Below are 17,151 nucleotides of genomic sequence, written 5' to 3'. Positions count from 1 at the left end.
TTCCACGCTCTTTGGTTGTCCCAGGAAAATGCTCAGGGCAAAGGGTAGTTGGGGGGCTGGCCCAGTAGCACAGCAGTTGAGTTCGCACGTTCTGCTTCGGCAGCCTGGGGTTTGCTGGTTCAGATCCCGGGTGCAGACATGGCACCACTTGGCAAGCCATGCTGTGGCAGGCGTCCCACATATAAAGTGGAGGAAGATGGGCACGGATGTGCGCTCAGGGCCAGTCTTCCTCAGCAAAACGAGGAGGATTGGTGGCCGATGTTAGCTCAGGGCTAATCTTCCTCAAAAAAAAGGGTAGTTGGCAGAATGTGCACTGGGAGCAGATGGAGCATGAGTGGAGAGATGGAGCTGAATGGGGAGCAGAGTCGTTTCTGTGTATTTTCAGGAAAGAAATTGACTTGCCTTTTGAGGGAAGATCCTCTTTATTCCTGCAGAGGGTCAGAGGCAGCTTTCCCACACTGCGTGTTGTGCTCTCCGGCCGTGGGGATCTGCTTTGGTGGGTGCCTCCCAAAGTAGAGCTGGGTTAACTGCACGTGTGCGAGGGCCCTTCTCGCTGCTGGAACCGCGTTCTGGGAGGGTCCTGTGGCACCTGCTGCTCAGACACGCTCGCTGGTGCCCCTGGACGCGGTCGGCCCTGGCTGTGACCCGAGGGATGTGTTGTAGCGCCTGTGCGTGAGCTGGAGTAGGCACTCTCTCCTTCGCTCCTTCTCCTCCTTGGGCCTGGTCCAGGCTGCCGCAGTCTGTCCTTTCAGGTGATTGCTCGTGTGAGGGCCTCTTCTAGTCCAGGGGTCTGCAGCCTGGGTCTGCTGCCTTTTCCTGTGAGTGTTTGTAGTGTTTCCCACCAGAGAAGGTAGGAGCGGGAGCCTGGGAGGTGAGCCGGAGGGGTGGGCTCCTCCTCCCTCAACCTGTCCTAGCGGGGCTGGTGTCTGAAGGCTCAGGTCCCTACGTTCTCGCCTACCAACTGGGCGACCCGTGACAGATGAGCTCGCTGTTCTGTGCCTCATGTTCTGGTCCATGAAATGGGGGTGGAGACACTCATCATGACTCTTTTTGGGGTAGTGACGAGGTAGAGTCTGAAGTCATGCATGCAACATTGATAAACCGTAAAGGTGTGTTTAACTCTGTGGACGTTCTGCCCGAAATCATGGGGGGGAATGTTGAGAACGTGGATAATCGAGGAAATTAACATGCAATAGACAGAAAATGCCGACGCGGAGGACGTGAGTTAAATAAGCCCTGCTGTCTTACCACGTGCGGCGAAGTCGGAATAAGAGCAAGTTTTACGGTTACCATTTACTATTCCTTAATTGCTGGAAAACTTTTAGACATGTCTCCTTCAAGTTTTTAGTAAGCTGCTTGTAAGTTAGCTTTCTTTCATTGCAGAACACACGCTCACAGACTACAAGGCATTTTTTCCTGCTATCTTGGTCTTCTTTTCAAATAGTGCCCTCCTCATTTTTTGCCTTAGAAGTTTGACCCCTGCCATCTAAGTCGCCTCAGCATCCACAAGATGCAGAAGGGATGGGCTGCTTGAGAAGAAGAAAACTTTTGATCATCGTCACCTAACCTCTCTCCTTTTGAGGTTCTCCTGCTGTCCCTTCGGGTGTGTTGTCCTTCTCTGTCCCCAGCCCCTGCCACCCGTCTGCTCTCTTCCTCCTCCCCAGTGAGAACGAGTCTCCGTCGGCACAGTACTGCTCCCAGCAGACCCCCTGGGCTGTGGAAGGGCGCTGGAGCACTCGGCTCCCCGACAGCACATGTCTTCTGAGTGCTCCCTCCTGGCAGGCGAGGAGAGTTTGACTTGGGTCACGTACGCCTGACTCTCAGATCCTGGAAGCCCGCCTCTGGGAAGGAGTCTGCCTATACCCTGCCACCTTTGAGAGGGGCTGTCCTAGAGCCCGTGGCCTGGAGACATGTTTCTAGAAGTGATTCATAGACGAATCCGTGGCCCTGTGCCTCTGCAGTTCCCGGTCTCTCTGCAAGCCCACCTTCAGCCCAGCCGCCCAGCCCAGGCACAGCCCCTTCGAGGAGGCGCTCTGCTGCCTCAAGTACTTGTGGGTGCGTCCAAGTGAGTTGTGGTGCTGGGACTCTCCTGGGGGGTGGGGAGGAGAGGGCTCAGATTCCGCTTCTGCCCCTCGCCGGCATGCGTCCCTGGGTGTGTGACTTACCCTCTCCGGGAGCTCAGTCTCCTCGTCTGAAACCTGGAGAAAAATCCAGCCTTCCAGCTGGCAGAACTCGTTCCTGTAGCTGCTGGATCAAATGACCACAAGTTTAGTGGCTTAAAACAACACTCATTTCCTGTCTCTAGTGCTGGAGGGCAGAAGTCCTAACAGGTCAGCAGGGCTGCGTCCGTTCTGGAGGCTGGAGAGGACGACGTTCCCTGGCCTTCTCCAGTTTCTGGGGCCGTCCGCGTTGCACCCTCTGCTTTGCTCTCTCTCTCTCACATGGCTGTCCCCCTCTTGTAAGACCCCGTGATGACATGGGCCAACCCAGATAATCCCGGATTGTCTCCCATCTCAGATGCCTAACTTCGTCGCATCTGCGGTCCCTTCTGCCCTGTGAGGTCACGTGTTCACAGCATCTGGGGACTGGGATGTCAGCTTGTTTAGGGGCCGTATTCTGTCCATGACAGTCCTCGCTCTGAGCCCCAAAGATTCATGTCCGTACTACGTGCAGAATACATTCTGTCCATTTTAAAAGTCTGAGTTGGGTTTGGGTGGGACGGGGGTTGTAGCTCGGTAGTGGTACTGTTGCCTTGCCGACTGCACAGTGAGTAAATCCTGTGGCTTATGTGGTGGCAGCAGGAGTATTACGGGCCACCGAGGTCCTAGTTCTTGAGAATACTTGACTGACTGCGTGACCTTCACTTCAGAGCAAACTTCCCTTAAGACCTGCTGGTGTTCGGTCTCCGTGCTTGGTCCTCTCTGCTCTTTCTGCCGGAGCCGTGTTGCCGCGGAGGCGGCCTGGTGACCCAGAGTGTCCTAGGCGTGTTCTGAGTGCTGCGTGTCTGTCGATCACAGGAGCAGGCCAGAGCCGGGAAGCAGACCCCGCCCGCGTCCCCTGCTCCTCAGCCGGCACAGGAGAGGCCGCCTTCGAGCCCCGTCTATGAGGTGGGTCTTGCGTTGTTTGTGAGTGAGTCTCTGGCTTCTTGAAGCCATCCCTCCTGGGGCAGTGCCGCCACCGCGGACGGCGTGGGCTCCCTCCTCAGCTCTGCTAGGTGCCCATCCACAGAGGGCGGCTTGGCGAGCAGCCTCCTGGTGCTGGGGGACGCTCCCGGGCACACGGCCTGCTTCTCACCGAGAATGGCCGTCCTCACTGGGCTCCTGGACGAGGCCCCCTTGCTCAGCCAGCCCGCAGCCCCCCAGTGGGGTCTCCGAACACCGAGTGGATGGCTTCTGGTCCGGAGCTCACGTGGTCATGCTGCATTTGCGCTGACCCCGCTCTTCTAGAATCCGCATCCTGCGGCACCCAGCTGCCTCTCCCGCGTGGCCTCGCTTCACTGGAGCCCTCTGCAGCTCTCCCCTCCCTCAGCCCCTCTTGAACGTGTCTGCTCCAGAGCCTCTGTCCTTGGCCCTTTCTCCTCAGTTGTGTCGTCAGTGCCTAGTGCCTGCCTGTGTCCCCAGGGCCTGCTAACACGGATCCCCATGCTCTCTCCTGATCTGAGTTACTGAGCTGCCTGCCTCAGCTCTCCTTTGCTCCGTCACGGGGTCTCCGCATCTCCCTCTCTCGGGAGCACCCCTGCCACCACCGTCCATGGCCATACCCGGCTGAGCCCCGAATTCCATCCCTTCTCTGGCCCTGCGGCCACTGTCCTGGTTCCCACACCCGTCTTCTCTCCCTGGACATTAGCCCTCAAAGATCATTGAGTCGCAGGGGATGAGAACTAACTCATATCAGCTGAGGCATAAAGGGACGAGGATGCGGGGAGAGCTGTGGGCCGGGGCAGCAGGCCTGGCCTCAGGTCCACAGTCTCATCACCACCAGGGTCATCTCCTTGTGTTGCTGTTCCCTCTGTGTGGCGGCCGTGTCCTTCTGGACTTCTGGGCGGGTGTGTTGGATGTGGCCTTATAATTCGTAATCCAATGGAAAACGGGGACCTTGAGCCACCCCCCCCATCATGTTCCACTACTGGCCCGTCACTGAGCAGTTGGTTCTTGAGAAGGCCAAGATGGCATGCTGTCCCTGGCAGGGATGGGAGGTGGGTCCTAGATCAGCAGCCCTGCTGGAACCCTGTGCTGGGTGGGGCAGAGGTGGCGTTGCTGGAAGATAGGAGAATAGGGTGCTGCCAGTGTGGGATGCCCGCCGTAGCGCCCACCTGCTCACGGTGCCCCCACATGACTAAGCTGAGGGTGCGGGCAGCCAGCTCGTGCCCCCACACCATGGCCTGGCCTTTAATCCTCCAGTCCGTTCCCTTTGAATCCAGGGGGACCTTGCCAAAAGGAGCCTCTGGCTCTGTCCCTCCCTCTTTAACCCTTGAGTGACTCCTGGTACCTGGCCTGGAGGTGGAGTGCCCTCTCTGTGGCCTTCATAGTACCTCTCCCAGGCAGCATGCACTGTGCTGCTCACCCTCCATCGAGAGCTGGTGCCTGAGCACTGGCCCTTCCTGGAGCTTCTCCCCATGCCCCGCCGCCTCTGGCTCCCGAGGGCGCCTTCAGGAGGACCCTCGTTGGAAACACTGGTGAAAGCCACCGTTGATGATCAGGAGTTCAGGACTTGGGTTCGAGCTTGGAAGTCCCGGTGCTTGTGACCAGGGAGTTGGTGATTTCCTCCTGCACGTGACCTGGTGCTCCCTCCCTCCCGCCCCTCCGCCAGAGGACTTGGTTAGGACAGAACCCGGCCGTCCGCGGCCTTGCCAGCTCTGGCCGTGTGATGGGGTGACATTGTGAAGCTGCTGGGTGGCCGTCGGAGGGCTGGGACCTGAAAAAGAAACAGGCCAGACCTGCCCCAGGCGACAGCCTGAGAAGCGCTCAGCTCGTGACAGCCGTGCGGGTTCCAGTTCCTGCAGGATTTGCGGGCGCTGGGGGGCGGTGAGGATGGGGGTTATTCAGGAAGAAGTGCCACGTGGTCCCTCTGAACACACTTAGCACGGTTAGAATCGAAGCCGTCTGCACATGTCGGCAGGTGTTGCCTCCTCTTTGTGTCCATTTGCTCGGTCTCAGCTGGACTGAGAAGTGGTCCGTGTGTTTCCCTTGGCCGTGGCAGCGACCCGCCCGGCCCGTGTGAACTGTCTCCCTGGCTCTTCCCCAGGATGCGGCTTCGTTCAAGGCCGAGCCGAGCTACAGAGGCCCCGTGAGCGAGCCGGAACCCGTGTACAGCACCGAGGCCGCCGACTACCAGGACGCCGATAGCCAGCAGGGTCTGGCCTACGCCCCAGAGGCCGTCTATGAAAGCACGGAGGCCCAGGGCCACTATCCTGCAGGTACGGGGGGGCCCCTGTGGTGTTCCCCGGGCAGAGGGTGCCCCTGTTAAGTTGCCCTGTGAAAGTCGCCTTCTCCGATGACTGATCTGCCCCCCGCTGTGTGGTGCCTTCTGACCTGTCGTCTTAAGCCATTTCTCGCTAAATGTGTATTTCCCATGGGTTTCATCATATATTTCCAATATCCTAATGAAATTTAGTGGACAAATAGGATGGATTTCACAGAGAAAATATTTTTACACACCACCTTTATTAGAACACCTGTGTTTTGTAAATCCAATCTGTTTTAGGGGGTGGAAGACTGGAGGTTGACCCCTTTGGAACTTTGTCCTTGGCGGATGAGAGTTACAAAGCTTAGAGTCACACTGAACTTGTTAGTCCCGGTGTGTTGGCGTTGGGACCAGGGTGTCAGAGCCTTTCCTTCGGGAGCTGAGTGAGGGTGTCATGGCAGGTGAAGGAGGAAAGCGGCACCTAGGAAAGTGGAGGGTACGTGGGTTCCGGGGGCCTCTGGGCTGTCTTGGTGCCATTTTACTTGCTCATAACAGGTGCCTCTGTGGTGCTTTCGGGTGGACCGAGTGGGTGCACACTTACACTCTCGTGATGGGTCTGCAGCACTGAGTTAGGAGATGAGTAATGACAAGCTTAATGCGCTTCTTGGCTTAGTCAGTCCTTCTGAAAGATTGATTAGCCAAACATTTGGGTTTCCTTTTTTTTTTAAAATATTTTATTTTTTTCTTTTTCTCCCCAAAGTTCCCCGGTACATAGTTGTGTATTCTTTGTTGTGGGTTCTTCTAGTTGTGGCATGTGGGACGCTGCCTCAGCGTGGTCTGATGAGCAGTGCCATGTCCACGCCCAGGATTCGAACTAACGAAACACTGGGCCGCCTGCAGCGGAGCGTGCGAACTTAACCACTCGGCCACGGGGCCAGGCCCTGGGTTTCCTTTTTAACATGTAATTCGCGCTATGCAGGGCTATAATGCTCCTTCTCTGTTGGGTTAGAGAATCATTAAGTTTTTTGTCCTCTGAATCTTATAAATTACGAAGTTCGTTTAGGTCAAATTTTATTACCACAGCTTAGAAGGATTGGTCAAATTATGTTTTACTGGGATTTTCATGTATTTATCTTTTCAGTAGTTTTGTTTGTTTGGTTTTGTAGCTGTGTTTGTTTTCATGTAATTTGGGGCACTTACACTGAAGTGTGTGTCAGATACCGCATATTTGATAAGGTGGTTTTTGAGAGAATGGTCTCAGGGGCCCTCGCAGGGAAGGGACAGGAGTGTGTGCAGTCCAGTGTGGAGCGGCGGAGGCCATCGCACCGGCGGAGGAGCCGGTCGCTCAGTGGTTTGTTTCCAGCCACTGCTCAGTGTTGTAGCCTGGAAATGCCTCGCCGGGTGGAGAAGGCGGTGACGTCAGCGGTCCCTGAGCCCAGCGTTTCAGAAACGCAGGAACCACTGAGTGAACACTTTCAGGACCCTTCCGATTCCTGGCGTTTGTCTCATGTTTCGTGGCTAATAGTGTGACCAGAGAGGCATGTGCTTAACTAAATGCATTTGTCTTCCTGGCACTTTATGTTGGCACGTAATGCTGTACTTATAAAAGATTTAGCTGTAGCATACATCAGAGAATTTCCCCAAGCGTAAGTGTGCACCTCAGTGACTTTTTCACTAAGTGAACACACTCTCGTAATATACCGCCTACATTAAGGAGTGAAACATGGCCAAGCTTCCCAGAAGCCCCCTCGTCCCCACTCCCAGGAACTGTCCCCCAAAGCCGGCAGTGGTCTTGGCTTTCCACCATTGATGACTTTCCCGTGTGCTTGACTGTCTAAGTGAAATAAAGTTATACGTACATTTGGTTTCTTGGTTCTTTCATTCAGTAGTACCTTTGTGGGATCCACTCGCGTTGTCTCATAGCTTTGCTCTTTCTTGTCTGCTGCCCAGGAACCCAGTCTCTGAATTTACCATCATTTATTCTTTCTGCCATTCTTGGGTATTCTGGATGTTCCTAGTTCAGACGAACGCCGCCCTGCATATTCGTGCTTGTTTCTTTGGTGCAGGTATGTATGCGTTTCTGTTGGTGCTCACAGGAGTGGCACTGCAGAGGGCCAGGGTCTGCGTCTGTCCAACCTGAGTAGACACTGCCCAAAGTGGCGGTGCTGCCGCCAGCCGTGTGTGAGCCGTCCGCCGTTCCCCAGCGCTTGGTGTCGTCAGCTCGTTCGTTGCGGCTGTCCGGTGGGCACCGAGTGGAGGAGGCTCAGTGTGCTGTGGGCTGGCCGCTGCCCGGTGGCCGGGGACGCGCAGAAGCAGACTCTTTGTGTGTGTCTGTTGGCGGTTTCGAGATCCTCTCTTGTGAGTGCTTGTCCTTTGCCCGTTTTTCGATTGGGTTTTCTGTGTTGTTTCTTACTGAGTTGAAGGAGTTCTTTTCATATGTTCTGAGTACAAGTTATATATTCTGAGTACATGTGTGTGTGGCAGGTTATTTTACATTCTTGTGTATGTTTGCCCTTTGGCTCTCAGTGGTGTCTTGATAAGCAGAAGTTTTAATTGTAATCTAGCCCGATGGATCAGTCTTTTCAGTAATATTGAATGCTCTTTGTGTTCATTGGAAGATAGTATCGCAAAGATCATGAAGATATTATCCTGTAAAAGCTTTATGATTTTATCTTTCACATTTAGACCTGTAATCCATCTGAAAGTGATTTTTGTTTGTGGTGTGAGATAACGGCCAAGGTTCCTTTTTTTTCCTTAAGTGTATGCTATACAGTTGACCGAGAATAATTTATTAAACAGACCCTCCTCTCCCCAGTGCACGACAGTGTCGTCTGTGTCATCAGGCAAGTGACCGTAAATATACGGGCCTGGATCTAGACTCCACTCTGCCCCGTTGGTCTTTCTGTCGTCTTTGCACAAGCAGCACGCTGTGTAAATTGCTGTAGATTTAGCCTGTCCTGGCATCTGGTAATTTGAGTCCCCCAGCCTCGTTCTTGTGCAAGGCTAGCTGGGCTAATCTTCACCCTTTACATCCTCAGTTAAAATGTAGAGTCTGCGTGGCTGCCTCTCCCCGGAAAACGTGCTCTGATTTTCACTGAGATTGCGTTTCATCTGTAGACTAGCGTGGGGAGAAATGACAGCTTCTTAATATTGGTCTTACAGGGGCCCACGCGGTGTGCGGCGGTTAAGTTTGCGCTCTGCTTTGGCGGCCCAGGGTTTGCAGGTTTGGATCCCGGCTGTGGACCTGCGCACCACTTATCAAGCCGTGCTGTGGCAGGCGTCCCACGTATAAAGTGGAGGAAGATGGGCATGGACGTTAGCTCAGGGCTAGTCTTCCTCGGAGGGAAAAAACATGGGTTTTAAAATCCATGAACACAATATAGCCTTCTATTTATTTAGCTCTTCTTTAATTTGTCTTAATACTATACAGTTTTCTGTATATATATCGTCTACATGTTTAATTACATTTATTCATAGATATTTCACATTTCTTATTTTATTATAAATATATTATGTAATTGTTTATTACTGTTATATAGTGATAGAATTGATTTTTGCGTATTCACTTGCTAAATCCATTTATTTCTAATAGTAATTCTTCTTGTATTTTCTAGGTGTTCACAAGTATGTCTGCAAGAGACAGTTTCTTTTCTTTTTTGTTTCCAAGTGCTGTACTCGTTTTTCTTTTTCTTGCCTCGCTGGCCTGGCTGGGACCTCCAGCACAGTGCTGAGTAGAAGTGGTGAGGGTAGGGATCCTCGTCTCCCTCCCAGTGTCAGAGGGAAGGCTTTCGGTATCTCACTGTTATATCTGATGTTGGCTGTAGCTTTTCCATAAATATTTTTATCGAAATATCCAAATTCTCCTCTATTAGTTTGCTAAATGTTTTTTTAAATCATGAATTAAATTATTAAATTTTCTTAAGTGCATTTTCTGCATCTTTTGAGACAGTCCAGTTTTTTTCCTTTTATGTGGTGATTTACCTTTTAGTTTGCAATTCTAGAAGAATCCCAACCTGACCTTGATGTATTCTGCTTTCCCCGGATTTTGTTTGTTAATATTTTAAGATTGTTGCGTCTGTGTTTGTGAGAGCTTGGTCTGTAACTTTGCTGTCTTGTGTTGTCCTTGTTAGGTTTGGCTCATGCTCGTCTCCTAACACAAGGTGGAAAGCGTTCCTTGTTGATTCCCAGAAGAGCCCCTGTGAGACTGGTGTTTTCTTCCTTGCAGTTTTGGAAGAATTGACCAGCAAAACCAGCTGGTGTAAGGTTTTCTTTGTGAGAAGGCTTTTAGTTTCAGATTCAGTTATTCACGTGGAAATAGGATTTTTCTGATTTTATATTTCTTCTTGTGTCTGTTTGGGTAAGATGCTCTTTTTTCCTAGGAATTTGTTCAGGCCACCCAAACTTTCCGATTATTAAGTGTAATATGGTTCATAATATCCTTATTTTGTGCAAGATCTCTTGTAATATCCCCTTTTAAAAATTTTTGATATTGGTAATTTGTCCTTTTCTCTTTTTCTTCATCGGTCTTGCTAGTCTTATGAATTGTAGTAGCCCTTTCAAAGGACAGCTTTTGGCTTTATTGATTTTTTTCTGTTTAGTATTTGTTCTCTATTTTGTTAATTTATGCTTTTTTCCTTCCATTTGCTTTGTGTTCTGTTTGCTGTTCTTTTTTCTAGTTTCTTGAGATAGATGCTTAACTGATTTTGGCTCTTTCGTCTTTTCCAGTCTCTGTATGTGAGGCTCCAGCTGGCCCTGTAAGTGCACCTTTAGCTGCATCCCGCAAGTTTTGAAAGCCAGATTTTCGTTCTCACTTGTGTGAAAACATGTTCTGATGTTCATCGTGGTATCTTTTTTTACTCATAAAGTTTTTAAAGAATTATGTCACTTGACTTCCCAATGTTTGTGGGGATTCTCTGGTTAGCTTTTTGTTGGTTTCTACCTTCCTTGCATGAAGATCCCTGTCTTGGTCTTTTGGGGCTGCTATAATCAGATGCATAGACTAACTGGTTTCTGAACAACAGAAGTTTATTTCGCATCGTTCTGGAGGCTGTGAAGTCCCGGATCAAGGCACCGGCAGATTCCGTGGCTGGTGAGGGGCCGCTTCCTGGTTCGTAGACGGCCAGCCTCTCACTGTCCTCACATGGTGGAGGGGGCGAGGGAGCTCTCTCAACTCCAGACTAATCACCTCGCAGAGTCCCCGCCTCCTGATACCATCACCTTGGGGCTGACGAATTTTAGGGGGACGTAAACTGTCAGTCTGTTGTAATCTCTACGTACACCCTGCATTATTTCAACGTTTTGAAATGAGTCGAGCTTTCCTAATGGCCCAGCGTACATTCATTTTTGTTAAATGTTCCTTGGGCCCTTGAAAATGTTATTTATCGGTGAGAATGCAGTGTTGTATGTATACCAGGTAGATCAAGTTTGTTAATCATATAATTTAGATTCTAGTAGCCACATTACATAAAGTAAAAAGAAATAGGTGAAATTAATTTTGATAATGTATTTTATTTAACCTAAATATCCAAAATATTATAATTTCAATGTGTAATCAACATGAAAAGACTACTGAAATATTTTGCCTTCTTTTTGTTATGATAAGTCTTTAAAATCGGGTGTGCATTCTTGCAACACGTCTCAATTTGAAGCAGGCACATTTCAGGTACTTAATAGCTGCATGTGACTGTTTACTGGGCAGCCCAGTTCTACACTCTTACTTTTTTTTTTTGAGGAAGATTAGCCCTGAGCTAACATCTACCGTCAGTCCTCCTCTTTTTGCTGAAGAAGGCTGGCCCTGAGCTAACACCTGTGCCCGTCTCCCTCTACTTTATACGTGGGGCGCCTGCCACAGTATGGCTTGATGAGCAGTGTGTAGGTCTGCAGCCAGGATCTGAACCGCCGAACCCCGGGCCGCCGAAGTGGGACGTGGGAACTTGACTGCTGCGCCACTGGGCCGACCCCTACACCCGTACCTTTTTTGGGTCTGTTTTTTCTATCAGTTACTGAGAGATGTGTCTTAAAGCCTCCCACTGTGATGTTGGCTTTGGTTGTTTCTCCTTTTCTATTTCTATCAATTTTTCTGTCTTTTGAGATCGTGTTGTGAGGTGCATTCAGATTTAGCGTTTTTATCTTCTTGGTGGATTGCACTTTATCATTGTGAAATGCTCCTCGTTAGTCAGGCTTCTTGCTGTCGAGGCTGCTTTATTTGATAGTGATCTTTGCCACATCGGTGTTCTCTTAGGTAGCGTTGGCCTGGGGATGTTTTGCTTTCACCTGTCTGTGATCTTGTATTTTTAAGCGTGCCTCTGTGGAGAGTATACAGCTAGTTTGATTTTAATCAATTTGACGATTTTTATCTTTTAATTAGAGCGTTTGCTCCATTTAAATATAATTGCTGGTATTTTGGTTTGTAGGTACCATGTTACTATCTGTTCTCTGTTTGTTCCACCTATGCTGTGCTGTGTTTCTCTCTGGCCTTCTGTTAGACGTATCGTGGTGTTTAGTTCGGTACTTCTCTCTTAGGTTGTTGGCTGTGTACATTCCTAGATACAGGGTGCATTTTACATTTGAGCCTTATTTACTGCTTTTACTACCTCCTGACACTGCTGTTTCCTTTGACAGTTGAACTGCATTGAACTCCCTCCCGCCTCCTGTGTCATTATCATACTTTTGAATTTTAGATACATTTTTGGCATTATCCTCGTTTTGTACAGTTAGTGCTTATGAAGGTTGATTCTCGTAGTGACCCTTTCTGTTGCTCTTCACTCCTCGTTTTTTCGTATTTCTGTCAGAGACTACTTTTCCCTGAAGAACTGCTTTCATAATCCTTTTAGTTCACGCCTGTGGGCAATGAGTTGTCTCATTCTTGTTTCCTGAAAAGTCTGTATTTTGTCTTCACTTTTGAAGTGAAAAGTCTATATTTTGTCTTGACTTTCTATTGGGTATAGGATTCCAGGTTGGTGGTTATTTTCTTTCGGCATTTTATAGATGCCAATCCATTGTCGTCTGGCTTCCTTCCCTTTCCTTAAAAAGTCAGCTCTCAGTGTTCCTGTTGTCCCACTGAAGGTGGTGCCTTTTTTCGTCTGGCTCCTTTTGACACTTTGTTCTTGCCTTAGGCACACTCCGAAGGACTGCTGAAAACCAGTGTGTGGTTTTCTTTGTTGAGTCAATGGCTTGATTCCTTCATCAATTTCAGACAAGTTTTGACCATTGTCTGTAGATGTTTCTTACTCCCTGTTCTGTCTTTCCTCACTTTGGGAGTCCCCATTTATATGGACATTAGACCTTTTACCGTGTCCTACATGTCTTTTGGGCTCCTTCTGTATTTTCCAGATTTTTTTCTTGTGACTTCTATCTGGCTGTTTTTTACTGACCTGTCTTCTGGTTCACTGATCCTCTCTTCAGTTGTGTTCAACCTGAGCTTAAACACATAGATTGGGTTCTTAATTTCACTTACCCTATTTTTCAGTTCTAGAATCTGTTTTGATTCTTTGGTGAAAATTTTCATTTTGTCAAGTCTATTTTTGACCAGTTGAAGTCTGCATCTGATAACTACACTGTATGGGTCACCTCAGGGTCTGTTTCTATTTCTGTTTTCCTTTTTTCTCTTGGTCCTGTTTGTTGTTATTTTTCTAAGTGAACCTTGGGCGTTATGGATGAAAACCTGTGGAGACTCTAGGTGATGCTGTCTTCCCTCAGCGCTTCCTCTGACACACACCCAGAGGACAGACACTCTCAGTTCAGCCAGCTTCTGAGCGACTCTAGGCTGGATTCGGTCTTTGTAAGCCTCAGTCCTTATAAGCTGCCTTCATCTGCCCTCTCACCCAGGGTGTAGCCCCCGGGTCTCCATCTGAAAGCCTGAAGTGTTTCCCGGGGCCCCTCCTCCTTGGCAGGTCCTGAAGCCCAATTTTTGTCACCTGAAGACAATGAGATTCCTGAAGGCTCAGCCTCTCAGGCAGTTTTTGCACAGTGCTGGGCTCATTTTCTCTGCCTCCCTTTTCTCAGAGATCTTGGCGCCTTAAGTCCCGTCTGATTTGTCAGGCCTGTATTTGAATTTCTGTCTTCCCAGCCCCATGGAACTCTCCAGAGCTCTGTTAGCCAGTACTTTCTGTTTGGCTTTCTGCTGTTTTCTTCCCAGCTTATTGGTGCATTTCCCCAAATCCCTGAGGAACACCTGATCGTCCCATGCCCTGAGGGAGAGAGTGGCTCTCGGAATGTTAGACTGGCCTCAGTGGGCTGCCCTTTTGTTTGGAATCTTTGCCCCTCCAGTTGGCTGCCTCAGTATCTCCTTGATGCCTTCAAACAGTCTTAAAAGTGTATCCAGCTTTTCTAGTTGTTGGTGAGTGGATCTCCTGCAGGCTGTTTGTGTATGTAGCTGGACGTGGGCAAACAAATCGGTGTTCCCTCTCCATCTGAAGCAAGATGTCAGAGTCCTAGTAAGTATAGTGATCGTTATTGTTATGAGAGCAACCTAAACCCACTAGTCCTTGCTTAGTACCCCCTGTTCTTTTTCTACTCAGCATCCCGTTTGCCCTGGCCCAGCCACGTACACAGGGAAAGACGGAGCAGGTGGCCCACCCCACCAGGACACACAGGCAGCACCTCCGCTCCTGGCTCCTCTCTCAGCTGCTGCGCGGACGCTCCATCCTGGCACTGCTCCCTCCTCTTCCCCTTGCCCTGAGCCAGCCCAGGGCAGGCTTTGTGATGACAGGCTGGCAGTGGCAGAGGAGAAGGCTTAAGAGTTGGAAGGGGTTAAGTGACATTCTGTGAATTGATCACATGTGAGTCTTCACTTTGAGTGTTTAAATAAATTACTGCTTTTAAGCTTCCCTCCGGTTTCATTTTAAAGTTGAAAATGCAGATTTTGTTCTTGAAATCTAGTGCAGTGATTTTACAGTGTTTTTGAAAGCACCGAATGAGATTTTAATAAGACGTCTCACTCAGAGAGCTCCAGTATGTAAGACTGAGAAAAGAGAATCTATTTGGGTTGAATTGTGGGTGGGACCCCAGTTGTGGGTCCCCCAGAGTCCACCAGTGCCTGAGACGGGGCGTGTCTGTAGGACTCAGAACGCCCTCGGGAGTAAGGTCTTAAAGCCATGACCTCGTGACGCCTGAGTCGACCTGTGTCGGGTGTGTTGGTTGTCAGAGCACAGGTCGAGGCTAAACTGGTAGCGGTATGAGGTGTGCTGGGGGCTGGAAAGGAAGAAGGTGCAGGTGCAGCCCGGTCGGCAGGAGGAGAAAGGACGAAAGATGATGCGGGGGACAGCTCGGGTGGTTGGGGTGACAGAGGAAGGTGCAGACACTGGGCAGTGTCTGGGGTGTTCTGGTTGTCACAGCTAGGGGCAGGGGTGCTCCTACACATTCTGCAGTGCGGCCCCCACAACGAGGAGTTACTACTATTCAGGAAGCAGGTGCCAAGTGGAGAGGCTCTGGTGGAGGAACCCAGGCTTCTCCCGGGGACTGCTCTAATCTCCAGTGGGGTGCGGCGCGCCCCTGTCGTTTCATCCTGAGTGCTCTTAGCAAGGCTTCCTCAAGCCCTTGCTGGGCTTAAGCTGGTGAGTAAATGAGGGAGAATTGACCTCGTAGTCCGCATGAGGTGAGACTAGCTCAGTGACTGCTGACTGAGGGTCCATTCTAGACGTCCCCTTCAGTTTAGATAGTGCCCCTCTGGTGGCCGTTACTGACTGCTGCTCTTGTAGGAGGAGGTGGCAGACCCTCCAGAAAATCAGGCTTATTTCTGTTGTGTTTGGTTTATGAAACAGTTAAATATATCCCTTCAAAGTAGTATTGGACTATTTGCGTCTTCTCTCTTTTCTACACACTCAACTTGCCATCTCTTTGAAAGCAGCCCTGCCTTCTTTTCTTTTTTGAGGAAGATTAGCCCTGAGCTAACTACTGCCAGTCCTCCTGTTTTTGCTGAGGAAGACTGGCCCTGAGCTAACATCCATGCCCATCTTCCTCTACTTTATATGTGGGATGCCTACCACAGCATGGCATGCCAAGCGGTGCCATGTCCACACCCGGGTTCCGAACTGGCGAACCCTGGGCCGCAGAGAAGCGGAACGTGCAAACCTAAGTGCCGTGCCACGGGGCTGGCCCCGCCTTCTTTTTTTCTTTTTGTGAATCCTCTTCTTTTTGCTGAGGAAGACTGGCCCTGAGCTAACATCCGTGCCCATAATTCCTCTACTTTATGTGTGGGATGCCTGCCGCAGCCTGGCCTGACAAGTGGTGTGCAGGTCCGCCCTCGGGGTCCGAACCAGCAAACCCCACGCCGCCCAAGTGAAGAGTGTGAACTTAACCACTGTGCCACCGGGCCGGCCCCCAGCTCTGCCTTCTTGTCTTCCTGTTTCTGTCCCTTTAATCGTCTGCAGGAGCCAGCGCCACCCCCAGCCCCTCTGTGACTATATCTGGTTCCGGGTTCCAGGTTCCGTGCTCCTGGGAGACAGTGGTGGAGGCACACAGGATCGCAGTCCTCAGAGAGCTGACAGAGCGGATCGTTTCTCACGATCAGTACAGGTTGTGAGTGCACCCTGACAGGAGGAAGTAGTTAAGAGGAAAGACACGACCCGGTGTGTGTGCAGGCCGCCTGTGTGCACACCGTGGTCCAGCAAAGGCCTTTCGGAGGGCTCACGTTTGAGCCAAGATCTGAAGCTGAGCGGAGCCAGCCTGAGCGCTTTCCCAGTGCTGGGCCTGCTGGGGCCAAGGCCAGGGGCAAGGAACAACTTGGCCGCGTCAGGCCATGAAGCTGTTGCGGAGGTTCCTGGACCGGAGGCGGAGGGAAAAGACGAACAAGGTGAGGGGGACCAGGGAGTTGGGAGTCAGGTGGAGCCTTCCCCAGCAGAGCTGGGATTTTTGTTTTGTTTTTAAGGACTTCTGAGGGCCCGAGGGTATTGTGGCTTCTCAGGGAGGGGTTGAGGTGATTTGGGTGGGTTTTTATGACGCTGGTGCTGTGTGGAGAATGGGTTGAGCTGGAGGCAAGAATGGATGGGGAGTAGGAACCGTTGGTCCAAGAAGGCACTCCTGATGCCTGGGTTGAGCTGTGAAGTTAGTGCTTTGGGCCAGCACTAAAGTCCCCTTCACATCGCCCACCCCACAGAGCGCAGAGCAGTGTGCATGTGTATGATGTTGCAGAGATAGAGAATGTTTCAGTGGCGGGTGTGTAACGGCTGTGTGTGTACGCCTGTCACGTGCACAGCACTGTGTTCAGATACTTCCCGAGTGCCTGTTACGGGGCAGGCACTGTTCTAGGTGCCGAAGAGTCAGGATGTAGTAAGGGGCGCGTAACCCAGGTATGTTTCAGTTGTGCAAGGAGAGCTGGAGGACGGAAGGGCTGTGTGGGTTCAGCTGGAGCAGGTGAAATGTGTGGACGGTGCGGTGGCTGCAGCCGTGGCTGTTTCGTCCTGGGTGTCTGTGCAGGCGGACTTGGGGAGGCCGTGATCCCTGTACTTTCAGCCACGCCCTCTGCTCTGTCTCGCAGAGACCTGCCTCAGCGCCACGCTCTCTACCTCCGTTTGGGCGGTCTTTGGGTTCCTTCAGTTCAACATCGGCCACAACCATCCTTTGCCCTCGTCTGTCCCTCCTCCTGTGAGCAGTGTGGCCTCCCCCCAGCCAGGGGCTCAGAAACCGGGGAGCCCGCTTCGCCTCTTCCTCAGCCTGCAGTCTGCAGGTCCTGAGGCGTGTGCCTGTCCTGTCGGAGCCCGCCTCTGAGGTGCACTGGCGAGAGCTGGACCGTTTTTTCCATCAGGGTGA

At 50.9% G+C, this 17,151-nt stretch overlaps 1 protein-coding gene across 16 annotated transcripts in view; it reads left to right on the top strand.

Annotated features, from left to right (window-relative positions):
- LOC138916689 (liprin-alpha-1-like) overlaps positions 1 to 17,151 on the top strand; it is a 91,296-nt gene that overhangs the window by 4,293 nt on the left and 69,852 nt on the right. For 3 of the 16 annotated variants that reach the window (XM_070229833.1, XM_070229832.1, XM_070229831.1), the window contains 2 exons: positions 3,018 to 3,107; positions 5,245 to 5,416. The exons of 8 other annotated variants lie outside the window; for them this stretch is intronic. In XM_070229833.1, the coding sequence (XP_070085934.1) occupies positions 5,381 to 5,416 (36 nt within the window). In that variant the 5' untranslated portion in view covers positions 3,018 to 3,107; positions 5,245 to 5,380. Of the gene's footprint in view, positions 1 to 1,468; positions 1,604 to 1,664; positions 2,066 to 3,017; positions 3,108 to 5,244; positions 5,417 to 15,826; positions 16,196 to 17,151 lie in introns of those variants that run through there. 5 more of the 16 variants (XM_070229840.1, XM_070229838.1, XM_070229830.1 and 2 more) reach the window with 3 other exon arrangements.

Source organism: Equus caballus, chromosome 12 (genome assembly GCF_041296265.1).
Source record: "Equus caballus isolate H_3958 breed thoroughbred chromosome 12, TB-T2T, whole genome shotgun sequence".
Taxonomy (NCBI): Eukaryota; Metazoa; Chordata; class Mammalia; order Perissodactyla; family Equidae; genus Equus; species Equus caballus.
This window is presented reverse-complemented; position numbering and strand designations above follow the sequence as displayed.